The sequence below is a fragment of the Colobus angolensis genome, unplaced genomic scaffold (genome assembly GCF_000951035.1).
Source record: "Colobus angolensis palliatus isolate OR3802 unplaced genomic scaffold, Cang.pa_1.0 Scaffold84, whole genome shotgun sequence".
Lineage (NCBI taxonomy): Eukaryota > Metazoa > Chordata > Mammalia > Primates > Cercopithecidae > Colobus > Colobus angolensis.
Genome location: NW_012122265.1, coordinates 3524328 through 3540319, shown reverse-complemented (window position 1 = coordinate 3540319; position 15992 = coordinate 3524328). Strand labels below are relative to the sequence as shown.

The following is a 15992-nucleotide window of genomic DNA, read 5'->3' as shown; positions in this document are numbered from 1 at the left end:
TCAAAAAAAAAAAAAAAAAAAAAGAAATACACTGGGCTTTGTCCCTGGTGCCCAGCACAGAGATCCTAATACCCTGAGAATTTCCTGAGTAGCAGAAGTGAGTCCCTTTTGACCCCACCGGAGCTCATGCTAATGAGGTGACTTAGGGTGGGGGCCCCAGTCTCAGACTGGGACTGGTCACCAGGAACACAGGTGTCTAAGAAGGTGGGAACTTCTGGCCCTACTTGGTGAGCTCCGGAAGGTACCGGAGATTAAGCTCTATAAAAACTCTTGCATAGGCCGGGCGCGGTGGCTCACGCCTGTAATCCCAGCACTTTGGGAGGCCGAGGCAGGTGAATCACCTGAGGTCAGGAGTTCGAGACCAGCCTGACCAACATGGTGAAACCCCGTCTCTACTAAAAATACAAAAATTAGCCCGCATGGTGACACGCACCTATAATCCCAGCTACTCGGGAGGCTAAGGCAGGAAAATCGCTTGAATCCGGGAGGCAGAGGTTGCAGTGAGCCAAGACCGTGCAATTGAACTCCAGCCTGGGCAATAAGAGCAAAACTCTATCTTGGAAAAAAAAAATGTTAACTTTATGTTACGTATATTTTACCTCCATAAAGGAAATAAAAAGAACCTCTCATTCTCAATGCTTCACAAGGGTTCAGGATCCGCTTCATGGAGTGAGGAGAAAACACTGAAGGCAAAAGGCCAACACGTACAGGAATGCAGCAGGGACAGAAGAGCCTCCGATCTTCAGTTTTTGTCGGAAGCCACCTCCTGAGGTCCACGTGACACAGCCTGTGGGGAGTGGCTGCCGTGAGGATGGGCACACGTTCTCCTCACACGTGGTGTACACCGTCTCCCATCCTGCTGGCTGCCTTTGCTGAAGTCTGTGCTAGAAGCAATGTGACTTTAACAGATGCACCCATTCTCCTGCTGAGAAAACTGAGGCCAGAACAGCAGGTGCTGGCGGCAGAGCCAGGATCAGGAGGAAGCCAGGCTGGCCATTCGGTTCTTCCTGCTCAGTCTCCTCCATCCCCTCCACAAACACTGTTTGTTTGAAAGGCAGGACCGGACTGAGAGGGATGTTGCTCGGGGCCCGTCTCACCATCCACAGAACACTCCCCATTCTCCTTATCCCCAGATCAATGGCCAGAGAAGGCAACAGGGCAGGCTGAAATTAGCTTAGCAACAGTCACCGTGCAAAATTATTCAGGAATGAAATTAAAACATACATTACGCTTCCTGCTTGAACTACAAAATGCTGTGACCAGTAAAAGCATCAAAATCCAATGTGAGGCCAGGCACGGTGGCTCATGCCTGTAATCCCAGCACTTTGAGAAGCTTAGGAGGCTGGCAGATCACTTGAGGTCAGGAGTTCGAGACCAGCCTGGCCAACATGGTGAAACCCCATCTCTACTAAAAATATAAAAATTAGCTGGGTGTGGTGGCATGCACCTATAGTCCCTGCTACTCCAGAGGCTGAGGTAGGAGAGTTGCTTGAACCTGGGAGGTGGAGGTTGCAGTGAGCCGAGATCACACTTGGCTTGCGCCCGGCTCCAGTAGGCAACTTACAGAACCGTGAACTAAACTCCAGCCTGGGTGAGACTCCGTCTCAAAACAAACAGATAAACAAAACCCAATGTGGCACCTCTATAGTCCTGTGAGGTCTTTCTGTGCCCAGAGGGCAACACTGCAGGCAGCGGCCGGGAGGGACTTGGCACAGTCGGGACTGTGCTGCGGGCCTGGGAGGCTGTCACAGTAACAGCTCCAATCAGTCGTACCTCCTAGATCTACCATCTTGGGAAGTCTTCTGCCACAACAACCCTGGAAATGGTCACTGTGTTCGCTCTGGCCATGTCAATAAACCCAAAGAGACAACAGCAGCACATGTGATGCAAGCAGAAGCTGCAGACTATGGCATCCTGAAGTTCACCCTCTTGCTGCCCTCAGGAGCCCAAAACCACCAAGTAGCCAGTGGGCAAGGACTGAGTCCAGGGACTGAGCCCGGCTCTAGTGGGCAACTTGCAGAACCATGAGCTAAATAAATGAGGGTCGGCAAGTGACCACCCACGGGCCAATTCCAGCCCAAGCCTGTTTTTATAAGTAGTTTTTACTGGAACACAGTCGTACCCATTCATTCATGTACTGCCTTTGACTGCTTTTTCGGAGGGACACTGCACAGCGCACAAACACAACATATTTACTATCCGGCCCTGAAACGGACAGGTGTTTTACCCTTTGTTTGGGGTGGTCTGTTATGCAGCGAAGGTTAACTAACATGACTCTCAACTTAACAGGTGCTTATTAGATAGGTGTCATTATTTCCAACCTAAAGATCAGGAAGCCAAGGCCTACAGCAAAGGATCCAGTCACTCACCCAGGTCACATCGTGGCACTTACGGGGAGGCTCCGGCAAAGCAGGAGTTAACCCTGTCTGTCTAACACCAAAGGCCCCAAGCCCACCACAATGCAGGCTTTATGGAAGGGTCCCTAACTGAGTCACTAGCTGTACAGCCTACCCCACCTCCTCTTCCCAGGCCCCCCGCCCCCTTTTCTTCAGTAAAACATGGCAGGATAAGATGTCCAACGAACAAAGGCTCATCCACGTCAGGAAAAGCCACTGAGGGCCACAAAGGCCGACAAGGATGAACACACACCACTACCCAGGCTCGCGGGTAGCAGAGCAACCCAGTCACCTGGAGTTCCCACGGGATGAGGGGGCCCCTCCCAAGGGGCTCTCCCTGTGACACACGGACTCACCTCTGTCCCCAGGCCCTGCACACATGCACACATGGACTGAGAGTGGGACTGGCTGGGGAGGGGCGCCAAGGTTGCAGATGTCCCTTGCACGAGCTGGGGGGCTGCCGCTGGGCACCCCATCATCCTGAGTCCCTGAACCCTGTGCACTCATGAAGCCCACATGGGAGGCTCTGCAGAGAACAGGTGGAGGCCACAGCGTCCCCTGCTCTGCCTGTAACAGGATCTCTGTGCCAACCCGAGGTCTCAACAGGCCAGGGGGCAGCCCTGACAAGACAGGCACTTTACAGACCCAGCAATCCACATGTGGTACAGGTCACATGGACACAGATGATGCAGACGTCACCACTAAAGACAGTAAGAACAGCTGGCAGTACGTGGATGCTTACCGTAGTCTTGGTTTTACAAAATTGCCTTATTTAATGCTCACAGCTACCAGAAATATGTTAGTGCCCCCATTTCAAGGATAAGAAAACCAGGGCCTAAAGAGGCCAGCTGGGCTGTCCAAGGTCACACAGCAACACGGCAGAGCTGCTCTGCACTGCAGTGTACCACTTACTACAGCAAGGAAAATGAACCCAACACTCCCCAAAACCCAAAGATGTCGGAGTAAGAACGGAGAGGCCAGAGGCCCCTCCTGGCCAGTGCTATGCTCCCTCCGCGGCCCGCATTCTCCAGGCAGATCACCCGTCACCACGGCCTAGAGAACAGGGTGCTGAAACACGGCGACACTCAACTCTGCTGGGCAAATGCACCGTCTATGGCCAGAGCTGGCTGGAGTCAATCAGCAGAAGTGTTGAAGAGCTGGGGCCCTCCGTGTCCTCTCTGTCCCCACGCTGACTGCACCTGCTGCAGAGGACTCTCCCCAGAAGAGGGGCTGTCCAGACACAGAGTCACAGGGACAGACTTCATTCACGGGAAGGTCTAGCTCACGGTTTCACAAGCATTTTGTTCACACACACCCAGGAGGCGTGAGGAAGGACTAGCTGTCAACACGTCAACAGATGACCAGGAGGGGCCGCCAGGCAGGCCCAGAGGGAGGACTCACTGGAGTGAAGGAGATTATATGCTCCCGTCCCCTTCCATTCTACTGGTTATAACATGTAACGTGCTACATGGGTTCAAAGCCCCAGCCAGTGCACCTCTCTGGAGCTCAGTTTCCCCTTCTGTGAAATGGGCATTAAAATACTCCCAGACAGCAACTGGCGATTCCATGAGACCATATGCATGAAGCTCCTGGCACACAGCAGGTACTGAAATGGCCTCCAACAATGTCTGCAGATAATACATTAACGATAGTGATGATGACTGACTGGCTGACTGAGCTACCTACAAAGATACAGGTCACTCTATGTTATTACTGCATTGTGAATGGTCAATACTTTTTCTTTTTTGAGACAGGGCCTCACTATGCTGCCCAGCCTGGAGTGTACTGGCACCATCTCAGCTCACAGCAGCCTCAACCTTTCCAGGCTCAGTGATCCCTCCACATCAGCCTCCCGAGAAGCTGGGGCTACAGGCACACACCACAATGCCCAGCTAATATTTGTTTTTGGTTTTGTTTTGTTTTCTAGAGACAGGGTTTCGCCACACTGCCCAGGCTGGTCTCGAACTGCTCTTAAGCAAGCCACCTACCCACATCGGCCTCCCAGAGTGCTGGGACTATAGGCATGAGCCACCTGCACCTGACCAAGAAGTCATTTTTGCCTCTACATGTGGAGTGTCCTGCAGCTGGCTGGGTGGTCTGTTACCTTGGGGGCATTTCCTTTCGTTCAGAAAATCACCCACCCCACCCCAGGCCACTGAGCCCACCAGGCACAGGCTACATCTCACAGGGTGTCTGCCAGGTGTCTCAGGCAACTGCACATCCTTGGGAGCTGGGCAAACACTCAGCGGTGGCCAGAAAGCCATCTGAAGATCCAACGGCCTCCATGAATGTTCAACAGTAATATGATACTAATTCTAGACTGCTAAAATTAGGAATATGACACTAATAGTAATAATTACTAACAGTAATATGATACTAATTCTAGACTGGTAAAATTAGTAATATGACACTAACACTAATAATTACTAACAGTAATATGATACTAATTCTAGACTGGTAAAATTAGTAATATGACACTAATAGTAATAATTACTAACAGTAATATGATACTTTTAGACGGCTAAAATTAGTAATATGATTCTAATGGTAATAATTACTAACAGTAATATGATACTAATTCTAGACGGCTAAAATTAGTAATATTCTAATGGTAATAATTACTAACAGTAATATGATACTAATTCTAGACTGCTTCTGGTAAGAACCTCGTTCTTCAGGAGAATGAACTCCAGAAGCTATTTAACCAGGCTTGGTCTATGAAGAGCCTGCCACGGGGTACTGGGAGGCTGGTCAGCATGAGGATTCTCTGATCCAGCATAAAATCTGCTGAAAACTCGCTGCAGGACCCAGACGCGGTGCATCTTCTCCCAAGGTCCGTTGTTCTCCAAGAGGTTTGGACCTGGACTGTCCAGAGCCAGCAGTGCAGAACCCTGATTAATTCTCAATGAGCTCTGGGGTCCTGCCCACACTCAGGTCTCTCTGAGTGACAAGCCGTGACAAGCTGTCCTAGCCCATCTTCTCTCCCTAATCCCTCTCCTGTTCTTCCAACTAGAGTCTTTGCTGCTAACTCAAAGGAAGCATGTCAAAAGGAAGCGGACTCCGTCTGAGGGTGAGAAGGTGGCGGTGGAAGTAGGGCCACTGCAGGGCAGGGGGCCAAGCAAGAAGCGGCAGACCCCAGCCCCTGGAAAAGGAAGGTTACAAATCCATGCTGCCCCATAGCAATATAATTGGAGTCACAAATGTAATTTTAAATTTCCTAGGAGCCACATCAAAAAAAAATAAAATGGGCTGGGCATGTTGGCTCATGCCCATAAACACCAATACTTTGGGAGGCTGAGGTGGGAGGATCACTTGAGCTCAGGAGTTTGAGGCCAGCCTGGGCAACACAGGGAGCCCCCTCTAAAAAAAAAACAGCCAGGTGTGGTGCTGTACACCTGTAGTCTGTGCGTCTGTGGTCGCAGGTCCTTGGGAGGCTGAGGTGAGAGGATTGTTTGAGCCAGGGAGGTCCATTCAGAAAATGGAAAGCTGAGTGGTGGATGAACCGGAACTGGGAGAAGCTTTCTATGAATCAGAGAAAATGTAAGTTAAAAGGAGACACCATTTCCCACCAATTAGACTGGCAAATATCAGGCAACACCAAGTCTTGCTGAGGAGGAGGGGCCCAGGGAGTTCTCACACCATGCGGGTGGGACTGTGACTTGGTACAACGCCCGGGAGAGCAATTTGAGAACATTGGCGAAAGTCAGCTCTGTGCATGCTGAAAGCTCCAGGGTAGGCAAGTTCTCGTCTAAGGAGGTATCCAGGGAAGCCCCGGCAGGGCCTGCGGAGAAGAATGTTCCCTGCAGCACGGTCTGAAAGAACAAGATCCTGAAAACAACCCAAATGTCAACAGGAAGAGAAAGAATAAAATGGGGTTAACCATTCCATAAAATGTATAAACTGAGCTACATAATCAACTCAGGGTGGATTTTTTAAAGTGGCTACTAAGGAGACTTCAAGGCAAAGCTTCCAGGGAGCGGGAAGTACCCAGACACCCCGCTTTTCCCACCCCACACAGGCGACCCAAGGCCCCATGAGACAGACAGATACGTACCTTCGCCAGCCACTGCACATGAGATCGGCAAATGACCCATTGCACAACCAGCTCACATTGAAGATCATGAGGCAACCGGGAAGCATCTAATCAGTCCATCAGCTACATTTTGCAGGAGACACTCTCTCCCCTGCTACTGTCTCTGGTCCCTGTCTTTCTTGGTCCAACCCTAGGCTGAGGTTGAACCCACAAAGATGAGACATCCCCACTAGGTTTCCAGGGAGTAGGTTCCCAGGGAACAGCACCTTGCCTCACTGGAAGACACCAGACGTGGGAAAAAGTCTGTCCCACAATTTCTCCCACACTCAGGGTCACCCCTGCTTTCTCCTGAGACCCACGAAGAAAGGTGGGGCCTCCTTCTGTGGGACACCGGCCTGGCTGGAGCGAGTGGGTAAAAGATCTCAGCTTCAGCATCTCAAGACTGGCTGGGCCTGGGGCTGGACACTGCTTTAGAAGGTGTTTTCTGAAAGCAAGGACTCAAGATATTTGGACGCCCACATTCGCAGTAGCATCATGTACAACAGCCAAAGGGTGAACCCAGGTCCCCATGGATGGATGACTGTATGAACAAAATGTGGTCCATCCACACAACGGAATATTATTCAGCCATAAAAAGGAAGGAAACTCTGACACACACTACAACATGGCTGAGGCTTGAGAACATTATGCTGAGTGAATTAAGCCAGACTCAAAAAGACAAACACAGCATGATTCCACTTGGATGAGGTCCCTACAGAAGTCAAAGAGACAGGAAACAGACTGGTGGTCACCAGGGGCCGGGAGAAGGGGGATGGTTTGCTAGTGTTTAGTGGGGAAGTAGTTTCAGTTCTGCAAGCTGAAGAGTTCTACAGATAGATGGTGACGGTGGCGGCACAGCAAGGTGAGTGCCCTTAATGTGTCAGAACTACACACCTAAAAATGGTGAAAAGGGTACCCTTCTATGTTGTAAGTATTTTGCATGATTTATAAAATGTGCATTGGGGAAAAAAGTGCTCTCCTATCCATTTCCACTGAACTCCTCCTCTATCACGCATCGCTTCCTTCACCCCCTTTAAGTGTTTGCTCAAGGACCACTTCCTCAGTGCTGCTCACACCAACCGCCCTGCTAAAACAGCAGCCCCCTTGGCTCCCAGTCCCCACCAGCAAGCTCTCCTTTCCTCCCGCAGGGCATCACTGCTTCTTTATGATCTCCCTTAATTATTGTTTGCTCCCCTGGTGAGGGTGTCGATCCTACAGAGGCAGAAATATTTGTCTGGTTCACTGTTGCATCCCAGAGTCTAGAGCAGCCTAGCAGACATCTGCAGCACACGCCACAAAAGACGGCAGAATACGCATTCTTCTCAAGGGCACATGGAACATTCTCCAGGAGAGGCCTCATGCCCGGCCATAAAACAGCCTCATTAAACATCAACAGGACTGAAATTATACAAATAATGTTCTCCAACCACGATGGAATGAAATTTGAAATCCATTTTACAAATGCACAAATATGTGGAAATTAAACAACACACAAACAGCCAATGGGTCAAAGAATAAACGACAGGGAAATTGGAAAACACTTTGAAATGAGTGAAAAAGAAGACAAAACATATCAAAACTTATGGAATACAATTAAAGCAGTACTTAAAGGAAATTCAGATCTGTAAATGTCTCTATTAAAAAGAAGACAAATCTCAAATCAGTAACCAAAACCTTCCACCTTGCGAAAGTGAGAAAAAGAACGGGAAATTGAAACTGAGCAAGCAGAAGGAAGGAAATAATAAAGGTTAGGGCTGAAGTTAATGAAATCTAGGCTAGAAAAACAATAAAGAAAATCAATAAAACTATAAGTTGGTTATTTGAAAAGATCAACAAAATTGACAAACCTTAGCTGGAACGATCAAGAAAAGAAGGGAAGACTCAAATCACCAAACTCAGAAATGAAAGAAGGGACATTATTACCAACTTACAGACTTAAAAGGAATCAGGCCGGGCGTGGCGGCTCACGCCTGTAATCCCAGCACTTTGGGAGGCCGAGGCGGGCGGATCACAAGGTCAGGAGATAGAGACCATCCTGGCTAACACAGTGAAACCCTGTCTCTACTAAAAGTACAAAAAAATTAGCCGGGCCTGGTGGTGGACGCCTGTAGTCCCAGCTACTCAGGAGGCTGAGTCAGGAGAATGACGTAAGCCCAGGAGGTAGAGCTTGCAGTGAGCCGAGATCGCACCACTGCACTCCAGCCTGGGCGACACAGCGAGACTCTATCTCAAAAATAATAATAATAATGAGATGGTGCTACAAACAACTACGCAGCAACCGAATCAGAGAAACTCACTTGAAGTGGACACCTTTCTGGTGGGACACAAACTAACAAACTTGACTCAAGAAGAAACAGAAAATCTAAAAAGACCTATGACAAGTAGAGATCCAATTAATAATTTTAAAAGTTTTCACAAAGAAACGCCTAGGCCCAGATGGCTTTATTGGTGAATTCTATCAAACATTTAAAGAAGAATGAAGGCCAATTTTGCATAAACTTTTCAGGAAAAAAAATGGAAGACAATGCTTCCCAAGTCATCTTATGAGGCCAATATTACTCTGATACCAAAACCAGGCTTCACAAGAAAACTACAGGCTTCCTCTGGCAGCCAAACACCTACAGAGTCCTCTCCGCCCTCCTGTCTACACTTGCAAGCCTGCCTCATTCTACAAATTGGCCAGGCTGCTCTCCCAGAGTCTCCTAAGCCACTTCAGGCTCTGCCAGCCTCCTTGACCCCACAGCCTGGAAGGTGCCCCTGCATGCTGCCAACATCCTAGACTCCACAATCAGAAGTCCTACCCCTGGGGTGGGAACCACCTGGTGCTGTCTGAAGCCCCCAACTAAACTCCACAGAAATATCCTGAATGACAAGAAAAGGGATATGCAACATTCAAAGCATCCCCTGGACCACACGGCAAAGCCAGCTTTCAAACCAGACCTGTGCACTGACAAGGCAGATCCCACGCTCCTCCCAGAGGCTCTCCGCGTACAGCCCCAGGAACCAGCCTATTTGAGAGATCTATGAAGTCAAACCATTCTCATCATAACACTGAGATGTGAGCTGCTTTTTCAAGCTCATCCTCTCCCAAGTGCACAACGGAAGCTACAGAATGTGTGATATTGCAACTAGCTGACTGCAGGAGCAGATACGGGAACCCAGCTGTCTTCCATTAAACCTGACAGCAAAAAGACTGCAAAAATGTTAAACAATGCCACTCTTCTCACCAAGTCTTTTTTGTTGTTGTAGAGATGGACTCTCATTCTGTTGCCCAGGCTAGAGTGCAGTGGTAAAATCTTGGCTCACTGAAACCTCCGCCTCCTGGGTTCAAGTGATTCTTGTGCCTCAGCCTCCTGAGTAGCTGGGTCTCCAAGTGTGCCCCACTGTGCCTGGCTAATTTTTGTATTTTTAGTGGAGACGGGGTTTCACCATTTTGGCTAGGCTGGTCTCAAACTCCTGACCTCAAGTGATCCACCCGCCTCAGCCTCCCAAAGTGCTGGGATTACAGGTGTGAGCTACTGCACTATTTTTTTTTTCTCACCTTGTCACCCAGGCTAGAGTACAGTGGCGTGATCACAGCTCACTGCAACACCAACCTCTCAGGCTCAGGTAATCCTCCCACCTCAGCCTCCTGAGTAGCTGGGACCACAGATGCGTGCCACTATACCTGGCTAATTTTTTATTTTTTGTAGAGACAGGGTCTCATTATATTGCCTAGGCTGGTCTCAAATCGCTGGCCTCAAGCAATCCTCCTGCTTTGGCCTCCCAAAGTGCTGGGATTACAGGCCTGAGCCACCTCAACCAGCCTCACCAAATGTTTTTGTTTTGAAGAGTTGTTTTTCATAAAAACACATTATTTATACCAACATATAATGAGTTTATTACTATTTTTAAATGCATTAATATTTTTAAATTCTAATAGCATAACAATAGGTTAGTGCTCATACACAGCAAGCTTCTGAGTCCTTCAAAATTCTAAGAGAACAAAAAAGGTTTCTTAAGCTAAAAGTCTGACAACCACTGTGCTACCTCATCTGCTTTACCTGAAAGCGAACAGAAAAATAAACTGGCGTGCCACCTAGGAGGCGATCTGGAGGCCGGAGAAGCGAGCGGTGCCTTCCTCTGCACAGTGGAGTGGGCAGCTGCCTGGTGTGGATCCCAGCTGGGCCACAACACCTTTGGCAAGTTCAGCCACTGGAGCTGAATGAGCCTCGAGGGAGGGAAAGTCCAGAACTAGGATGAGGGGCCATAGCAACGCCATCTGGTCAGTATCTCCCCCTGCCAACGGCCCCTGGTCCATGCTTGGTGCCACTGTAGGACCTTGAAATGCAAGTAGGAGCAAGACCCTTTCCTGGGGACCTGTCCGCCTGGTGAGGAGGGGTCAGACAGGAGCCGGCTGGCCCAGGGGCAAACGCCTCTGGTTTGCAGGCCCCTGCAAGGGAAGGGGGAGCGGAGCAGATTCTTCAAATTCCAGGGACATTTGTGGGGGGCGGCAGGAAAAACATGGACAGGAATGGCTGAGCCCTATGCTCTCAGGGGTACAAATGAGGGCGTGGAAGCATCCCCCTCCACTCCCCAAGAAGCTTGCCTTCTCCCCAGGGAAGGAATCCAGGGCAGATTTTCAGGAAAGACAGGCTCAGAGGCTCATTTCCCATTGCCCAGGAGCCCAGAAGTCTGTGTCAGCTCCAGGCCTGGAAACCCAGGATGCCCTGCACCCCCTTCCCTGGCCCTAAGCCTCCCAGGACCCACCCCACTGGACCAGGGACCAGGCTGCCAGCTGTCCAGACTCTCGGCCATTCCCCAACCCCACCGAGGACTCTAGGTGCTGACTCTGGATTCTCCTTGAGAAGCGGAGGGACCTGATGAGCCAGAGTGAGGAGGACGTGGGGCAGGACACCCCCAAGTCTGCAGGGAGGTAGCAAAGCCTGGCAGTATCCAGAGCACACAGCGGGCATCACCTGTCACTCACATAGGTATCATTACTGTCCCCAGGTAAGAATCACCTGCAGGATCCTGAATGCAGGTGTAATCTTGTGAACCAAGATTTTCTTCCTTACAGGGGGCTTCAAACTGAGGTGCAAGGACCCTTTCCAAGTGGACCCAGCTCAGTCTAAAAGGTAGCCAAGTCTTTCCCGAAATTGCTCAGTGGAGAAAGGCCTTGGGTCCCCCTGCCCACCTCCCCTCCCCAACATCCCTGAAGCTCTTTTACATAAGAAAGGCACTGTTATCCCCCAGAAGCTGCTGAGGTGGCAGTGCAGCCCCAGGAGAAGAGCCCTCCTGATATCAAACAAAAGGGCTAATGCAACCAGGGCTTCAATTAAAACACCAAAAACACCCACTGCCTTCTCAGAGATGCAGCTCCAGTAACAGCTCCCCTTTTCCATTTCTAAAAATCTGTAATTTATTTATAGTTTTTGACCAACTGTGCCCCAGCAATGACTGTACAGCTTTTTCAATTCAGAAGTAATTTTTTTAAATACTTAGCAACTTCAGGTCACGGGAAATTTTATGAAAGTCAATTTATGTATATTTTTCATGCAGAGAAGTATGCTAGGTTAATAAAAGACCCATGAGCATAAAAGTCTATTACATTACGATAAAATTCTTTGGGGGAAGTGGCTGTATAAATTCAAGAAAAGAACGATGAAAATGTCCTAAAGCTCACTTACGTATCTGTCAAGAAAAAGTGGATGTGAGTCACGATGGGTTTATATCACAGTGGGTGAAGAGTTAGGCAACAGTTCCTTTTAAAATAATGATATTTACCCTCACAGGGGTACCACAGCCTTTACAAATATTTAAACCTATGAAGAAAAATTTTAGATGTTGACTTTAAAATGTGTAAGAAGCCTGGTAAACGACGAATGGCACAATCTGAACGTTTACTGGCAATTCTTTCAGCTTTGCTGGATATTTGAATTTTTCATAAGAAATTGTTGCAGAAAATGTATGAGAGAACAAGCTGCTTTTTAAAACACTTTTAGGGAGAGACAAAAAAAAAAAAAAATGCAAGAAGCAGGCCCCAGCCCAGCAGGGCCAAGGCAGGGCTTATGACCTCTAATGCACGCCTCCTAGGGGGGTGTCTGGCGAGGCCTTTCTAAGTCCAGCAACTCAGGGCTGCTCCAGCTGATCTTCCCCTCCCTCTGGGGGGCTCCCGTGCTGCCTTTCTGCTGTATCAGAATTTCTAGGACGGGGAGCTAGGAGCCCTTCCGCACTCCACCATTTGGAATCTGCAGCCTCAGATTGGGAGTTTGTGGCCTAATTCCATTCACACACCCCTCACTGAGCTAACCCCAGAGTAGCTACCACACCCAGCAAGGACAATTTTCAAACACTGTCCCCAGTCACGCTCTGGTGCAGTGCCGGGTTCAGCAATGACATCTGGCAGCCAATGGGGAGCCCAGCATGTCCCTGCTGCTGCCCGCTAACTCCTGGCAGCCCCACAGGCTTTTAAGAGCTTAATCTCCCAGGGAGCGAGCTGCATTTCAACCAGTCCCTTCCTGAAGGTCCATCCCCAGGGTACATGCATCCAGAGAGACCCAGTCTATAGTTCCTAAACCCAAGGCAGGCTCTGGGTACTGGGCATGGGCCCATCTTCCCATATCCTGCAAAGAACGGAAACCCTTGAATGCAGGAAAGGCTTGCATCAGAAGCACCTGTACCCCGAAGCCCAGCGTCAGTACTGGAGCCACGGCCAATGAGACAGTCGTCCATCAGCGGCATCAAACCAGTCCTTGAATCTGCTTTCCACAAAGCAAAACGTGGAGCACATCAAGAAGTCTAATGAGAAACTGGTTTTCACCTGCTGACCGCAGGGCTATTTCACAGCACGGGAACGAGAAGACTAATTTTCTAACCGCTGCCTAGCAGCTTTCTCCAGCTGGGCAGTGCGCATTTAACCACCAGGCGATGCCAGGTCAAGGGCTCCCCTACCCGCTAGCTGTGTGTGCTAAGGCAAGCGGCTTCACTCCTCTGAGCTTCAAGCTCCTGATCTGTGAAATGGGAATGGTAATGAATCGGAGCTGCCTCCTTGGGCTTCTGTGAGATTTACTGAGGGAATAAATAGCAAGAGTATGGCACTAATGCCAACCAAAAGGAAAATGTTCGGTGAGAGTCTCACTATGCACACTGCAGCTGCTGACATTATTGTGACTAGCGTGTGGCTCTGTCCCCACCCCAGGAACAAGGACTGGATCATTCTGCCAAGCACCCATGTTCAGTCCCAGGAGGACGCAAACAACCTGGGCCTCTTGCAAGGGTTTGTATAGCCCCACCCCACGCTGGGTTGGGGACCCTTTCTATGCCCTGCAGCACTCAGTGGTCACCTCCATCACAAGCCCTGTCACAATACAGACTAACTGGACTGTCCAGTCAAGCCTCTTCCTCCCCATTATCCTAGAAGCTCCCTGAGGCAGCCCTTGCGGCCAGTCCAGGCTTGGATGCAGCAGCAGGCCCTCAGATGATTATTCGTGTGGAAACAAACAAATACACCCTAGATATCCTCTGACCATCAAAAACGACAGGCCTCTCATTTTGGGCAGGAGGTTAGGTGCAGTGGCCAAGTCACAAAGGTCACTCAGCCCTGGGGGGCCTGCAGGCTCCAAGTCCTGCACTAATATGCTCACAGCCTTTCAATAAGTGGTTCATTCTCCCGGTGCCCAGGCCAATGGCGAGGGGTGGGAGCTATCCTCCCTTCTCCCCTCTCCTTCCCTTTCTTCCAGATTCCCCAGTCTATAGAAACGGAGAGGGTCAAGAATTTTGCTGGAGGTCATGTGAAGGCAAGAAGATCTAAAGGGTCCCTCCCTGGGGCTCACAGTCCCACTTACAGGACAACTGGAAGCTCCTGAAGAGGCTGTGCGCATCCATTTCCACGGTTTTTCTCAGCCACACCCTCCCTGCTGCCCTAAGGAGGGGCCCTCAGACTCCAGGTACAACAGCCCCAGGTGAAAGCTCCAGCTTGAGTTTACAAAGCAGGAGGCTGGAATTGCAGGCAGGTGAGACCTCAGGTGTCCAGGCCCAGAACTCCTTTACAGTAGGAGGCACGACCTTAGGCCCTGCAGCAACTCCCAAGCTGAGCCCCACTTTAGAAAAGTCCTCATCCCTCATCAGGACTGACAGGGACACCAGAACTCTCTCATCTACAATTCTGTTACGTATTTGGAAATAAGGCAAGTATGCTAAAGCACTGCCTTCCCATAAAAAGCCACTTTTAGGAGTGTGTTCCTATATACTGGTCAATTCCCAGTCCGTTTTTCTCTCCCATCCTTTTCCTCTTTACTAATGATACATAAAATGCAATGCAGTCTCGGAATCCGTTTACCTTCCTCTGGGCAGCGCTCACATCTGATATCACCTGGCTCCCCAGTCCCCGGCCTAGACCAAGACCCCTAGAAGCCAGCATGGGCCCAGCATGGGCCCTAAGCACCCAAATGAAGAAATGAATGAATGAAAAATCTCCTTGAAACTCACCCAAATAGGAATAGGGCTTTCTATAGCAGACTGTACTTGGAGACAGTACACAGAAAAGGTCCCCCACACAGACCACACCCCTCCCGTGGGGTCGGGGGTAATCTAATTTGTTAAAAGCAGCCAAGTGCTGTCAATTGAGGCCTCTGGGATCATCTTTATGGGCGAAATCACCTACTCGTAAAGAGCTACCTTTGATACCTGAATTCCAACCTCCCTCCAAAGGCACCCAAAGAAGCACCAAGCTTTCCATCCAACTCTTCCTTCCAGGAAAACAAGGAACTCCTGGGTGTGATAATGGAATCAGAGGCCTTAGACAGTGCTTCCCAGGAGCTGGGTCACGCAGGCACTAACTGGGACACCCAGATTCCTATTAGGACAAGGGTCTCCCTCAAGCCCCCTTAAAGGCCAGCGATAATCCGGCATAGAAACCCACAGCTCCCACCTACCAATTCCCCTCTTAGAGCAACCACAACGGCTTTCCCCCAGAATCAACACTGAATCCAGACGGGGACCAAGCTCACTCCACTCTCGCAGGCTCAACCCTGTTGGACCCTCAACCTTGTTTCCAACCCACAAGTAGTTGGAAAACTCCAAAAGCAATTGGCCCAGAGGCTGTTTTGGACCTACTGAAACCGCTGGGGCGCCGGGCTCGGTGCCTAGTGCATAGTAGGGCGTTACTAATTATGGGATGCGGACCGCAGGGCACCCGGGTCAAGGCTGAATCTGTTAGGTCCTTTTCCAAGGGCGCAGAACTTCCCTGTAGCTGGGTCTGCAAAACTGAGGTTCACATCCCAGGTAGAGATCAAATCGCCCTCCCACACCGGGGGACTTCCGAAATTACCTCTCTGGATCTGGCAGCTTAATTAGCTGATTGGCCTCATTAACGTTCGAACTTGAGTTTCAAACGAAAAAAAGAGGTCACGCAACTATCCAATTTACTACCTCGAATTTCCATCCGAAAACCACTTTATTTTCGGATGGCCTCTGAGGACGCCCAGGCCTTTGCCCGCAGCTGCCAGCCCCCGAGGGTCCTATGTACTTTAGCTTGACCCCCC

The 15992-nt window shown here is 49.8% G+C and overlaps 1 protein-coding gene across 1 annotated transcript in view; it reads right to left on the bottom strand.

Moving 5' to 3' along the window:
- LOC105503300 overlaps positions 1–15992 on the bottom strand; it is a 30945-nt gene that overhangs the window by 11712 nt on the left and 3241 nt on the right. Inside the window, exons 6-7 of the mRNA XM_011930162.1 lie at positions 13152–13285; positions 11218–11393 (exon numbers count right to left, since the gene is read on the bottom strand). Of these exons, the coding sequence (XP_011785552.1) occupies positions 11218–11393; positions 13152–13285 (310 nt within the window). The remainder of the gene's footprint in view (positions 1–11217; positions 11394–13151; positions 13286–15992) is intronic.